This window comes from Rhipicephalus microplus, chromosome X, assembly GCF_043290135.1.
Source record: "Rhipicephalus microplus isolate Deutch F79 chromosome X, USDA_Rmic, whole genome shotgun sequence".
Taxonomy (NCBI): domain Eukaryota; kingdom Metazoa; phylum Arthropoda; class Arachnida; order Ixodida; family Ixodidae; genus Rhipicephalus; species Rhipicephalus microplus.
Genome location: NC_134710.1, coordinates 194,018,722 through 194,032,997, shown reverse-complemented (window position 1 = coordinate 194,032,997; position 14,276 = coordinate 194,018,722). Strand labels below are relative to the sequence as shown.

General features: G+C 50.0%; 1 protein-coding gene across 3 annotated transcripts in view; it reads left to right on the top strand.

Annotated features, from left to right (window-relative positions):
* The window catches only part of LOC119180082 (uncharacterized), a 51,146-nt gene that overhangs the window by 24,014 nt on the left and 12,856 nt on the right, over window positions 1-14,276 (top strand). Inside the window, exon 1 of one of the 3 annotated variants that reach the window (XM_075878425.1) lies at window positions 3,588-3,934. The exons of the other annotated variants lie outside the window; for them this stretch is intronic. Within the exon in view, the coding sequence (XP_075734540.1) occupies window positions 3,779-3,934 (156 nt within the window). The 5' untranslated portion in view covers window positions 3,588-3,778. Of the gene's footprint in view, window positions 1-3,587; window positions 3,935-14,276 lie in introns of those variants that run through there. 3 annotated transcript variants of the gene reach the window in all.

Genomic DNA, 14,276 nt, shown 5'->3' with positions numbered 1-14,276 from the left:
ACGTCCCAAAACCACCATATGATTATGAGAGACGCCGTAGTGGAGGGCTCCGGAAATTTTGACCACCTGGGGTTCTTTAAGGTGCACCCAAATCTGAGTACACGGGCCTACAACATTTCCGCCTCCATCGGAAATGCAGCCGCCACAGCCGGAATTTGATCCCGCGACCTGCGAGTCAGCAGCCGAGTACCTTAGCCACTAGACCACCGTGGCGTGGCCCTGGAAATCGACGTTATGCGAAGCATGCGGAGGGAAGGTGACCGTGTTGCAATTTTTTATTATTATTGAAGGACACGTCATGAAATGACGCAAGATATATGCACAAAATTTCCACGCCCAGACATATCTAGAAGAGTTGCAGATGTTTGCATACAACCAGTTGTTTGCACTTGCGCAACGATGCCAAATGGAACATGCGTATTACAACACCAGAAGCTGCTATGAAGCGCTGATGTTCGCAAGGGTGCTGGCCCTGGACACTGCTACATAAATCAACTTAAGCGCACGGCAATTAACCACAATTGACGTTAACCCGACGTGACGGCTGCATCAAAGGAGTACATATGCAATGTTTATAAAATTGGGTAGGCAGCACTGCAACTACTCTTGACATTTTATGAAGATTAGTGTCTATTTGATAAGTAGTTCCGAGACCTGGCGTAGCTTGGTGGTAAAATGCTTCATTGCCACGCAGAATGCTTGGGTTTGATTCCAGCTGGGACCCTGACATTTAATATTTGAATTCGTTGTCTCGACGCTACCGATGTCGGGTATTTCTTAATGCTCGCGCGTTGAAATTGTTCATGTGTGTTCTCGTCGTTCCTGGGTTGTTACGAAGTGTCAATCATTTGTGGCACATACCGGCATACCAGCGCCATATACCCGCCCGTGGGTATGTGCCACTGTCTGGCGGGAAGTGTTTGACGACGTACGTGACGCGATTGTGACATTATTCATCTCCGAAGTTGACCAGCGCGTCATGTTCGTCAAACCGTCTTTTCCTCCCATGCTAATTTTGGTCCACGCCAAATACCACGAGAGCACCCAAACGTAAGCAGATAGATAGATAGATAGATAGATAGATAGATAGATAGATAGATAGATAGATAGATAGATAGATAGATAGATAGATAGATAGATAGATAGATAGATAGATAGATAGACAGACAGACACGCTCAAAGTCAGCAAAGTTCGCTAAGGAATGCTTCGCATTTCAGACAACGCATTTTGTACTATCTAAAAGTAAATAGTTATATACGTATGTACACAGCATGCAGATGAACGTGTATTGCACCCGGAGCACTGGTGATCACGGTTAAACCCCATCGTAATCAAATTTCTAAACATTGATTGGCGTCCTTCTGCGGCTAGTGTAAGATAGTCAATCACATCAGGCGCGATCGCGATCAAAAGTGCCCGTGTGACAGCGCTTCAGGTTATCACTCTCGAAAGGCTGAAATGGCTTAACTTACGCTGCACTGACACGAACGGTCCATGGGTTGCCACTTGTCGCGCTTGATTTTTACATGCCACACGAGTCGCCTTTTCGACTATTTCGGAAACCTGAACATCCTATAGTCGTTTAGCGAGTGGTTTGTGCACTGTGGCACGCGACACCCGGACATTTTGTCAGAGAAAACACCGCGCACGTGTCTCACTCAACCAGCCGGAACGAGACTGGGGAGCCGAATGGCGGCCGCCGATCGAAAGGCAGCACTCACTCCTACAAAGGGAGACTCCACCCTGCAAAGGGAGACTCCACCTCGGCGCGAGCATCGAGGAACCGTTAAAATCCTTAGAGAGAGAAAAGACTTGATTGAACACAATGGGGACCACCATTTGATCTCGGTGGCTTTAGGCGGTGGCTCGTAGTCCCTGGACTCGGGCGGCATCCTCGGCCTGCCGGACGGTCCAGAGTTGGCCATAAAAAAATTTTTTTTTGTCTGTGTGTCGAAGTACTCCAAGAAAAAAATATCGTCTTTAAAACAAATGTAGCGGCAACCACACCCCATCTGGGTCTGCCTCCTCTCTTCGCAGCTGTAGCAGTACCCCTACAGCGTCCAGCAAGAAACCACCGACACAGACACACCCTCTCCCAGCGCACAGGGGAGGGAAAGCCTGTGCTGCGCCTCCTACTCGCTGGTGTAGTCGTGGAAGCAAAATAAAACACGAGACGTAAAAGCAAAATAAAACACGTTTCGCGGAAGCCAACTAAAACACTCGACGGAGGACAGACAAGATGGCCCTTGCACTACTCAGGTTATAGGCACGGGGGAGAGCAGGAGCCTGCACAGGCTCCTTGTGTCCACGGGCTTCTCCTCCTAGGGGGGAGGGGGGAGTGATTTTTAGATAAAAAAGAAGAGAAAAGTGAGCCCCGTAACTGTCTCTCCGGGAGAGACCACCTCAACAGTAGCTCACAAGGGGGGGGGGGGGGTAAGGAAGGATTAAAAGGTAGGGAGAGGGGGGGGGGGGGGGAAGGAGAGAGCGTGGCGCAGGGACAGCGGCATGTCCAGAAGATAGGAAAGACGAACAAGGTCGGACAAGTACGAGGACGGGGCACCACTCAGCGAGAGCTCTTGTCGGCGTCAGGAGATGGCGTAGGGCGAGCCCAGTCGGCCAGAGGTAGGTGTGGTCGCACGCGCCGTCATATTCTGGTATCCATTGAAATGCAGTCAAGTGGTTCATTTCTCTCGCTTCTGCGTGTTCTTTCAAGGTCTCACATAACAGGGAAGCGCTTAGAAAGAGTTTTATAGGACTTTTCAGCGACGCTAGAGCGGCCCGTGAATCGCTAAAATAACCCATTTTCGCGCCTCTAATGCCACCGCCTTAATATGGCCATTTTATACTCTCCATGCCTCGTCAAAAAAATTCGGGGGGAGGGGGGAATAGGGGGGGGGCACTTGCCTAGTGTGCCACCCCTGTTACATTCTGTGGCACGAGTACCAGACTTTTTCGAAGAATGACGAATATTGGCTTAGCGAACGCTTCATACAATTCATAGCACAATGGGTGCCACGCAAATGTGATTGCAGTAGTTGCCCCATTATCGTTTAAAATGGGCTCTAAAAAGGCTGCTCTTTCAGCTTTCGCTTTAAATGCTCTCCGCGTTCTGCGCAGGCCTGGCGGTTTTTCTTTTATTTGTTCGGGAGAGCTGCTTGCAACCTTCACGCATATATAATGGAGCACTTACTATACTACGAATCGTTTCTACTTTTGCTAAACACAGCCGCATGCGTACGGCTTTTTCCGTCGTAGAGTTTACACAATATGAATCATTGCCACACCTTTTTTTTTGTTTCTCTAAACAGCGTATGCCTTTTTTTTCGCATTTAAGCTGAGTAGAAAATTCGGCAAAACATTTCTTACTCATGAATATATATATATATATATATATATATATATATATATATATATATATATATATATATATATATATATATATATATATATATATATATATATATATATATATATATATATATATATTGTGGGCATTTGTTACTTGCATTGTCCTCATCCCTGCATGATCGCAATCACCATCATGCGCTTGTCTCTTTGTCCTCATTGCCACTCTAGTTCATCATCATCGTCATCGTCTGTGTACTGGCTCTGCCCGTTCGTTTTGCGAGGTCTTTCCTCAATTAAACGCTGTCGCGACCCAGACTACCAAGACTTCATACGTGGTGGAGGTGGATTTTCGGTCCTCTTACCTCCCGCAGCCCGCTCTACCCGCTGGAGCTTCGTTCAGGCCGCCGATTGCGCCCACTGTCAGGCAGCATGCCCCAGACCGAGCCTACCGGCGCTCATGTCATCAACCATGCACCGACGCAAGCTGCCCCTCCTATTTACATACACGGACATCAGCGGGAACCCCCGCTCTTCGCTGGTCGTCGTGGAGGAGACGTAGAAGACTGGCTCGACGACTACGACCGCGTAAGTGTCGCTAATCGGTGGGACGAGGCCGCCAAACTGCGTTACGTCCCATTTTATCTGACCGGAGTCGCAAAGACATGGTATTTTAACCACGTCATTGACTTACCTGACTGGGCTACCTTCCAGCAGCAGCAGCGACACGTTTTTGGCACCCCGGACATTCGATCCGCCGTCGCGAAGAGGACACTTGATACTCGCCGACAACATCCCGGTGAATCGTACACATCATACATCGAGGATGTCCTCGCACTGTGCCGGCGTGTCAATCAATGCATGCCGGAATCGGACAAAGTGCGCCACGTATTGAAAGGCATTGGGCCTGTTGCCTTTAATGCACTCGCTGTGCAAAACCCAGCTACCATCGCTGATGTCGTGACGACATGCCAGCGCCTTGATGCGCTGGACTCGGTTCGCCTCCAACCAGACATTGGCGACCACCACTCCACGTCAGATGGCCACCTGCGCGACCTCATCCGGGACATTATACGCGAAGAATTGCGGTCCATGGGCTTCACACCTCCTACACCACGACCTACACAGCCTTCGGGAATGCCCTTACGTGACATCATCAGGGAGGAACTTACATCCCTGACTGGCTCTGCGCCCGTACAGCCACATGCTTTACGCCCCATACCCACGTACCCTGAAGTTGCTGCCGTGCCTCCCAGCGACGCCCACGCGACATTGCCGCGTCCATCCTACGCGTCAGTTGCTGCCGCTCCCCCGGTCAACTACCATTCCGTACCCCTGACCCTCCGGCCCACCTGACCACGCTATCTACAAGTGCCCCGAATGTCTTCTATTCCCCACCGTGGCGCTCGTCTCGCCCTGTTTGCTACTACTGTGGCTATCGCGGCCACATATCTCGTTTCTGCCGAATGCGCCAGCAAGATGAGCGTCGGAACGACGTGCGTGAACGGGATTTGTACGCCGTGGCGTCTTATCAAGGTCGGCGTTATTCGTCTCCCCCGCACCGTTCTCCATCTCCTCCTGCATCGACTGCACCACGAAACAGCCGAAACACGAGACGCCGCTCGCCTTCGCCCTTCCGCCGTTCCACTTCTCCACTTCGGCCCGCCTCATTCACCTCTGAAATTCATTCGGAAAACTAAGTGATGCAGTTTGTGGAGGAAAAACTGCATTCGGAATCAGAACTGAAATTCCTCCATCGGGCCCGTGTAACATGGTTTCTGTGGAAGTGGAAGGAGTGCGAGTCGATGCTTTGGTGGACACAGGTGCGACATTGTCTGTGATACGTGCTGATTTGTGTGAACATTTAAGGAAAGTAATGATGCCTTACGATGACCCCACATTAGTTGCTGCCCAGGGGAACGTCATTCGCCCTTCCGCGTTTTCTACTGTGCGTGTTTTCATCGACGGCATCCGCCATCATGTCTAGTTTGCTGTCCTGTCCCGCTGCTCTCACCAACTAATTTTAGGGTGGGATTTTCTATCATCTGCTTCCGCGGCGATTTGTTGTGGACAACGCGTCGTTCACCTCGCTGACACGGACTACATGCTTGACGACGACAATCAGAAGCCACTTCGTCTGGTCGCTGCGAAAGACATCGAACTGCCGCCACTACAAGAGCAAATTGTCAGCATTACGTCCAACGACATCTATCACGGGGATGTATTGGTCTCACCGTCACCACTTTGCGTTCGCAAAGGTATAGTTCTTCCGTCCGGTGTCGTTCGTTTTTGCAATGGCTCGGCACTTGTCACCGCTGTCAACTCTACACCGGAGAAGATCTTACTGCCACAGGGCACTACTGTGGCCCTTGTTGCTGACTTCGAGCCTGTATTTGTCACGCCACTTCAGGCCATCGCATCCAAAGAGCCTTGCCTCGGTGAGCATGTTTCTTCCTCCGCCTTTACCACCACTATCAGCAGCGAATTGACATATTCACAGAGGCAGCAGCTGCTCGCAATATTACAGAAACATGCAAATTCTTTCGACATTTGCTCGTCTAAGCTGGGCCGCACTAATACTACAGCACATCGAATTCAAACTGTTGGGACATCTATCGTACACCGCCGACCCTACCGCGTGTCTCTGACTGAAAGAAAAATTATAGAAGAAAACGTTGCGGACATGCTTAAACGGGAAGTCATCCGTCCTTCATCTAGCCCTTGGTCGTCTCCCATTGTTTTGGTCCGCAAAAAGGATGGCTCTGTGCGTTTTTGCGTGGACTACCGGGCGCTCAATAAGATCACACGCAAGGACGTGTACCCTATGCCACGCATTGACGACGCCCTTGATTCCCTACAAGGCGCGGAATTCTTTTCAAGCATCGACTTGCGTTCTGGGTACTGGCAGATCCCCATGCATGAAGACGATAAGCATAAAACGGTGTTTGCAACCCCCGACGGGCTATATGAATTCAACGTGATGCCTTTCGGGCTCTGCAACGCACCCGCGACTTTTGAGCGCATGATAGATACCGTGCTGCGCGGTCTGAAATGGAAAAGTTGCCTGTGCTACCTGGACGACATTATTATCTTTTCGTCAACGTTTCCTGAGCACCTAGAACGACTGGATCAAGTTCTGACGTGCCTTGCCAGCGCCGGGCTTCAAATAAACACTAAGAAATGCTCTTTCGCTAGCAAATCTATCAAGGTCTTAGGACATGTCGTTAACAAAGATGGCATCCGGCCCGACCCTGACAAGATTTCTGCAGTCCTTCACTTTCCGCGTCCCGAAAAACCAAAGGAGCTTCGCAGTTTCCTTGGCCTCGCCTCCTATTTTCGCCGGTTTATCCAGAACTTCGCTTCTATTGCTGCTCCATTACACCAACTACTCGCTTCGAACGTCCCCTTTCTGTGGTCTCAAGAATGTGAAACGGCATTCGAGCTGTTGAAGCGGTCACTCACGTCTGAACCTCTGCTCTGCCACTTTGACGAAGCCGCACCGACTATCCTTCATACCGACGCTAGCGGCCTTGGTATAGGAGCCGTTCTTCTACAACGTGACAAGTCTTCCCTAGAGAAAGTTGTTGCATATGCCAGTCGCGTACTCACCCCTGCTGAAAAGAACTACACTATAACTGAGCAAGAGTGTCTGGCTGTGGTTTGGTCGGTCCAGAAGTTCCGTCCCTATCTCCACGGCCGTCACTTCACAATCGTTACGGACCATCATGCCTTATGCTGACTTTCTACACTGAAAAACTTGTCCGGACGCTTGGGTCGGTGGATACTACGCTTGCAGGAGTACGACTTTGACATAACTTACAAGTCAGGCAGAAAACATCGAGACGCCGATGCTTTATCTCGTTGCCCGCTTCCAACTACCCATATCAGCGTTGGTGAGAACTCAAACGCCACATCTACCAAAGTTCATACGCTCGCATCAATAACGCAACCCTTTTCGGACGACCAGGCAACATTTATCTCCCACCAGCGGTCCGATTCATACTGCAGACGCATGATGGACCACCTTTCGGGAGTTTCTCATCCACCAAACGCGCGACTCCGTCGTCAACTCCTGCACTTTAAGCTGGACAATGGGGTTCTCTACCGCCACGTCTACCACCCTGACGGTCAGCGCTGGGTTCCTGTACTGCCACGCTCTCTTCGACTTCAGGTGCTCGAAGCCTTCCACGACGACTTGACTGCTGGTCATCTTGGTTTTAAAAAAACTCTTGACCGCATTCGATGTCGTTATTACTGGCCTGGCCTTTCTTCTAGTGTAGCGCGGTACGTCGGTTCCTGCTACCCATGCCAGCGTCGTAAACTCCCCACGTCAGCACCTGCTGGACCTCTCCAGCCACTTCCGTGCCCGTCAATGCCTTTCGAGGTTGTAGGTGTTGACCTTTACGGGCCTCTCCCCGTCACATCTGCTGGCAAACGATGGATAGTGACCACCGTGGACCACCTGACACGATACGCTGAGACTTCCTCTGTTATCACAGGCTCAGCTGTGGAAGTTGCAGACTTTATTCTTCACGCAATAATACTGCGTCATGGGGCTCCTCGTGTACTGCTTAGTGATCGCGGCAAAGTGTTCCTGTCACAAATGGTAAATGAAGTACTCCGCGCTTCTGGAACTACTCACAAGACAGCTTCAAGCTACCACCCTCAGACAAATGGTCTCACAGAAAGATTTCACCGAACCCTTGCAGACATGATAGCCGTTTACGTCCAACCCGACCACAAAAACTGGGATACTCTTTTACCATTCCTGACATTCGCTTACAACACCGCCGTTCAGCGAACAACTTGCTACTCACCGTTTTACCTCGTGTACGGACGCACCCCGACTACCTTTCTCGACGTCTCCTTCTTTAGCAGCCATGGGAATTCGTGTCAGTCTTCTAGCGAAGAATACATTTCCCGCCTGGCTCAGTCTCGCCATCAGGCTCGCATCAATACTGAAGCGAGACAGCACGAGCGAAAGATCACCTATGACGAATCCCACCGCGTTGTGTCTTTCCAACCTGGTGACGAGGTGCTGCTTTTGACACCTATTCGCACTCCTGGTCTCTGTGACAAATTCCAACCACGCTTCATCGGCCCATACATTGTTTTAGAACAGACTTCTCCAGTTAATTATCGTGTGACACCACTCGTCGCCCCAACAGACCGCCGCTACCGCAGCACAGAGATTGTCCACGTTTGTCGCATGAAACCTTTCACGCGACGTTCCCCGTCACTTTGACTTACGGCGGCCAGGATGTCCGCTTTCAAGTGGGGGGAATTAGTGTGGGCATTTGTTACTTGCATTGTCCTCATCCCTGCATGATCGCAATCACCATCATCCGCTTGTCTCTTTGTCCTCATTGCCACTCTGGTTCATCATCATCGTCATCGTCTGTGTACTGGCTCTGCCCGTTCGTTTTGCGAAGTCTTTCCTCAATTAAACGCTGTCGCGACCCAGACTACCAAGACTTCATAATATATATATATATATATTATATTGTGTTTCATTTGCTTGTTTCTAGTCTGCTGTAATGTCTATCCTGTGTCATTGCCCTATCCGCGCATTTACACGTCATGAGTAAGAAATGTTTTGCCGAATTTTGCTCACGGCTCGTTATTTTTTCATCCACTTTTCTTTCTTCTTATTTACATTCCATTGGTTCTAATAACTTCCCCTGTACATTCCTTGGCATTACTGTCTGTTAGATCTCATTAATATGAGCCCATAAGTATACACTTCTTTCCCTTACATATATATATATATATATATATATATATATATATATATATATATATATATATATATATATATATATATATATATATATATATATATATATATATATATTGCTACATGCATGTATATTGATATTCTAGGGGGCGACGCACGTGTGTTCCTCACGAGGAAGACGAAAAGTTGTCTCCGCTCGATCGCTGGTGAACCGGGCACGCCATTCCCGCTGGTTTTGAATATATCTAATCCCCAGCCTCGTCGTTACGGCGTCTCTTCTTTTCCGTAACATATTTGGTGGACGTGCGGGGTTCCCCGTCTTCGTCACGAAGCTTCGCAGTGGCCGCACCGTTCAGTCTCCGGCCATATACCAATGACAATAGCCCGTCAGCGTCTCCATCTGTAGCTCCAGCCACTACATACATGACGATGCCCACCCCCCGTGATCCCGGTACATTCTCCGCACAACCTGGGCTCGACGTCGACTACTGGCTCCGTATGTAAGAGTGTGTTAGCCACACACACCGATGGTACCCTACCATGATGCTCGCCAACGTAATATTTTACTTGGACGGCACCCCACGGGTCTGGTTCGACGCCCGTGAGACCGAGCTCACCATCTGGGATACCTTCAAAGAGCGACTACGCGACATCTTTGGGGACCCGTCCGGTCGCCAAATGGAAGCTCGAAAAGAACTCGCCACTCGTGTGCAGTCGTCAACAGAGTCGTATGTCTCGTACATACAGGATGTGCTCGCGTTGTGCCGAAAAGTCGACGAGCAAATGACAGAGAGTGACAAGGTGGCCCACATACTTAAGGGCATCGCGGACGATGCCTTCAATTTGCTCGTCTACACTAACGTCACGACCGTAGACATGACTATCAAGGAATGCCGCCGCTTCGAAATGGCCAAAAGCCGCCGTGTTCTGCTTAATTTACGCGGCTACCAAACACGGCTGTTACATCCACTTGCACCGATCTCGGTGCCGCACTACCCATGCAGGACAGCGTGACACGAATAGTTCGACGGGAGCTTGAGACGTCAAGTCCGGCACCATTTCCTCCACATCAGCTCGACCATGGCGCCGCACAAACGCCTCCGTCGGTCTCCGTTATTCAAGCCGTCGTGAGGCGGGAAATTACAAAGCTTGGTTTTCCTGTGGCCTGCCCTGTCTCCCGACCCGTCTCCAGACCATTGACAACAAATGCACCACGCCATGACTTACACTTTATTCCGCGATGCCGCAATCCGGCGGAATGGAGAACTGCAGACGACAAGCCGATCTGCTTCCGCTGCCACCGAGTTGGCCATATCTCCCGGACCATAGGAGGACTCCCGTCGGTATTCGCCCAGTCGTGTGTACCCATCTTCCGACATCCCCAATAGCCGCTCCACGGCTCGTTCGCCGCCACCTCAACGCCGCCGTTCCCCATCGCCCCACACGCCGCTATCCATCGCTGGTCAACTATGGAACCTTTCGGACGGAAAACTAGATCATGCAGCTCCGGGAGGTAGTGCTGCATCGCTTGCGAATGATCCAAATCCTCCATGGACGCTCCCCACTGATACGAACTTGATTGAGGTGTATGTGGACGGTATTTCTTTGACAGCGTTAGTCGATACCGGAGCTCAAGTGTCCGTAATGAGTGCTCATCTGTGTCGCCTGCTCAAAAAAGTCCTCACGCCTGCAGCAACTAAAGCCCTCCGTGTCGCTGATGGTGGAACTGTGGCCATCACTGGAATGTGTACCGCTCGTGTTAGTATTGCCTGCCGCCATGTTCACGTTTTATTTACGGTGCTTGAAAATTGCCCCCACGACCTAATCTTCGGCATGGACTTCCTATCGGCGCATTTTGCCCTCTTCGATTGTGCTGCCGGTACTCTCTGTCTACAACTTCCTCTTCTCCCGGATTCTCACCCTGAACTCCCAAACAGCTTATGCACCACTGACTTCTTCCGGATACCGCCTAAAGCTCTCACATTTATCGAATCGGCAACACCCTCTCCCGTGCTAGACGGTGATTATATCGTGACGCCGATTACTGATGTTCTCCTGGCGCGTGACATTACTGTCCCACACTCTGTCGTAAGCACCTCTAACCGAACATATTTACCTGTTATCAATTTCGGTTTCATAAAACAAGTGCTACCCCAAGGCATTTCGGTCGCCACACTAAGGCCCTTAACTGACGACTACGTCACCTGTTTTACGGCAGACGTATTTCCCGAGCACCCACATCACTCGCAGGATGCCATGTGCCTCGATGCGACCTTACGCTACATGATCGCCCCGGACCTCAAACCTGAGAAGTCAACCGCGCTATGCGGCCTTCTGGCTTCATACCGCGACATATTCGACATCGACCACCGTCCACTCGGCCAGACTTCACTCGTCAAGCACCGCATCGCATTAACACAGGTGATTCTCATCCCAATTATCGGCGACAACACCGGGTGTCTGCCACCGAGCGTAAAATAATTCAACAAGAAGTCACCAAGATGTTAGCCAAAAGAATTATTGAACCCTCTTCGAGCCCTTGGGCGTCCCCCGTTCTGCTCGTTAAAAAGAAAGATGGCATGTGGCGCTTCTGCGTGGATTACCGTCATCTGAATAGAATCACGAAAAAGGACATTTACCCTTTACCCCACATCGATGACGCTCTCGATTGTCTCCACGGCGCCCGATACTTTTCCACAATAGATCTACGTTCCGGCTACTGGCAGACTGCTGTCGACGAAAAAGACCAAGAGAAGACTGCATTTGTAACTCCAGACGGCCTATATCAGTTCAAGGTTATGCCATTTGGGCTATGCAACGCCCCAGCCACGTTCGAGCGCATGATGGACTCTCTCTACAAGGATTCAAATGGTCAACATGTCTTTGTTATCTTGACGATGTCGTTGTATATTCCTCAACATTTGAGACCCACCTTCAGCCTTTGTCAGCTATTCTCGACATATTCCGCACTGCAGGCCTCCAATTGGACTCGTCGAAGTGCCGCTTCGGACGCCGGCAAATTACAGTGTTGGGCCACTTTGTCGACGCCTCTGGTGTACAGCCGGACCCCGAGAAAATTCGTGCAGTCACCAGTTTTCCTGTACCCCAGTCAGCCAAAGACGTCCGGAGTTTTGTAGGACTTTGCTCCTATTTTAGAAGGTTTGTGAAAGATTTCGCAGCCATCGCTCGACCCCTCACAGAGCTTCTAAAGAAAGACGTCACATTTACGTGGGGTTCCGACCAAGCTGCTGCTTTTTCTTACCTAATCACGCTACTGACGACTCCACCCATATTGGCTCACTTTGACCCATTCGCTCCGACGGAAGTTCGAACCGATGCTAGTGGTCACGCAATCGGAGCCGTGTTAGCCCAGCGCCAACGGGGACACAACCGAGTTGTCGTCTGCCCTAGCCGCCTCCTCACAGCTGCTGGGCACAACTATTCTATTACGGAGCGTCAATGTCTTGCTCTTGTTTGGGCAGTCTCAAAGTTCCGCCCATATTTATATGGCACTAATTTCTCGGTGATAACTGACCATCATGCGCTATGTTCGCTTACGTAACTGAAGAATCCTACTGGTCGGCTCGGGCGCTGGGCTGCGACTCCAAGAGTATACCTTTACGGTGATGTACAAGTCCAGACGCCTACATCAGGACCCAGACTGCCTGTCGCGCTACCCGGTCACTGAGTCGAGCACTATGCATGACACCGACACCCAGCCTTGCGTCTTTTCCCTTTCGCAAATGACATGCATCGGCGACGAGCAGCGCTATGATGCGTCCTTGCGTGCTATCATTGAGCGCCTTGAATCACCATCTTCCAGTCAGTCCGATCGCTCATTCGTGCTCCACGATGGTGTATCATACTGCCAACGTTTTGAGCCGGATGGACCGGCTCTGCTGCTTGTCATTCCGAAACACCTTCGCTCGGAAGTTCTACATGAACTTTATGACCTTCCGACTGCTGGTCACCTTGGTGTGTCACGCACTTACGACCGAATACGCCGACGGTTCTACTGGCCAGGGCTTGCACGCTCAGTCAGAAGATACGTTGCAGCTTGTGAGAAATGTCAGCGCCGCAAAACGCCATCGACACTTCCCGCCGGACGCCTTCAACCACTTGATATTCCGTCAGAACCGTTCTTCCGCGTTGGCTTGGGCCTACTTGGCCCTTTCCCCTTGTCTTCCTCGGGTAACAAGTGGATAGCCGTGGCCACCGACTATGCCAGGCGTTATGCCATCACACGAGCTCTCCCAACAAGCTGCGCCACAGATGTCGCCGACTTCCTCCTCAAGGACGTGATTTTGCCTAGTAGATTATATGGAAGAATCAGAGTTAAGCTGAAGTAAACAAAACTTGAGAAGCAAAAGCTTGCTAGTGTCTCTTGGAAGCTTAGGCATAAGAGGACCAGGAGGGGATGCCACAGATGTTAGCTGAACAAGCTTGCATACCTTGGGCTCTACTCGGAATAGAGCGAACATTTATATACCTGAAGTGTTTTTCAGAGCTAAGCTTTGCAAGATCCGTGACTTTGAAAATGTCAGCTCGACTGAATAGTAGCTTACAAATTCATCACATGGCCCTTCTAACGCCCAGTATGTATTAGCATGAGAAACAGCCGACATGTTCATTCTCTGTTACAGCAGTGTGTAGGAGACACTAAATGATGACATGTTCTTCCATAATATGAGAGCTTAGGATTTCGGTGGGAAATCCATGACAAATATATCCACATAATTTTAAAAGATTAAGTTGTTGGATAAAAGTAAAGAAAAATACGCACTGGTTTGAACTTGAAACGCTCATCTCTATGCCTGCAAATACAACAAGTGATGCAATACATAATTAAGTTCGGCTTCAGTGTCATACTAGTGAGCTGCGAAGAAGCACCCAATAAAGGTACTGGCGTTTACACGTTCGGCTTCACCGCTATGTACGTAAGTTGCGGGTGTTTAGGGTCATTACAATTACACTATTGTTGTTCTCTCAATCCCAAATGGGCAATCCGAAGCACAATTTAATTTCGCCATTCCAAAATATCAGTGTAATGAGAGGATGACCAAAGAATTCAGCACTACATATGGGAAGCATCTGGGAAAGTGTTCTCGAATCCTGGCAGCATATCCCTATATTATCATGCTATCTGACGTTGACCGGCATTTTTTTACTATTACATACGGAATAGCAGTCAAC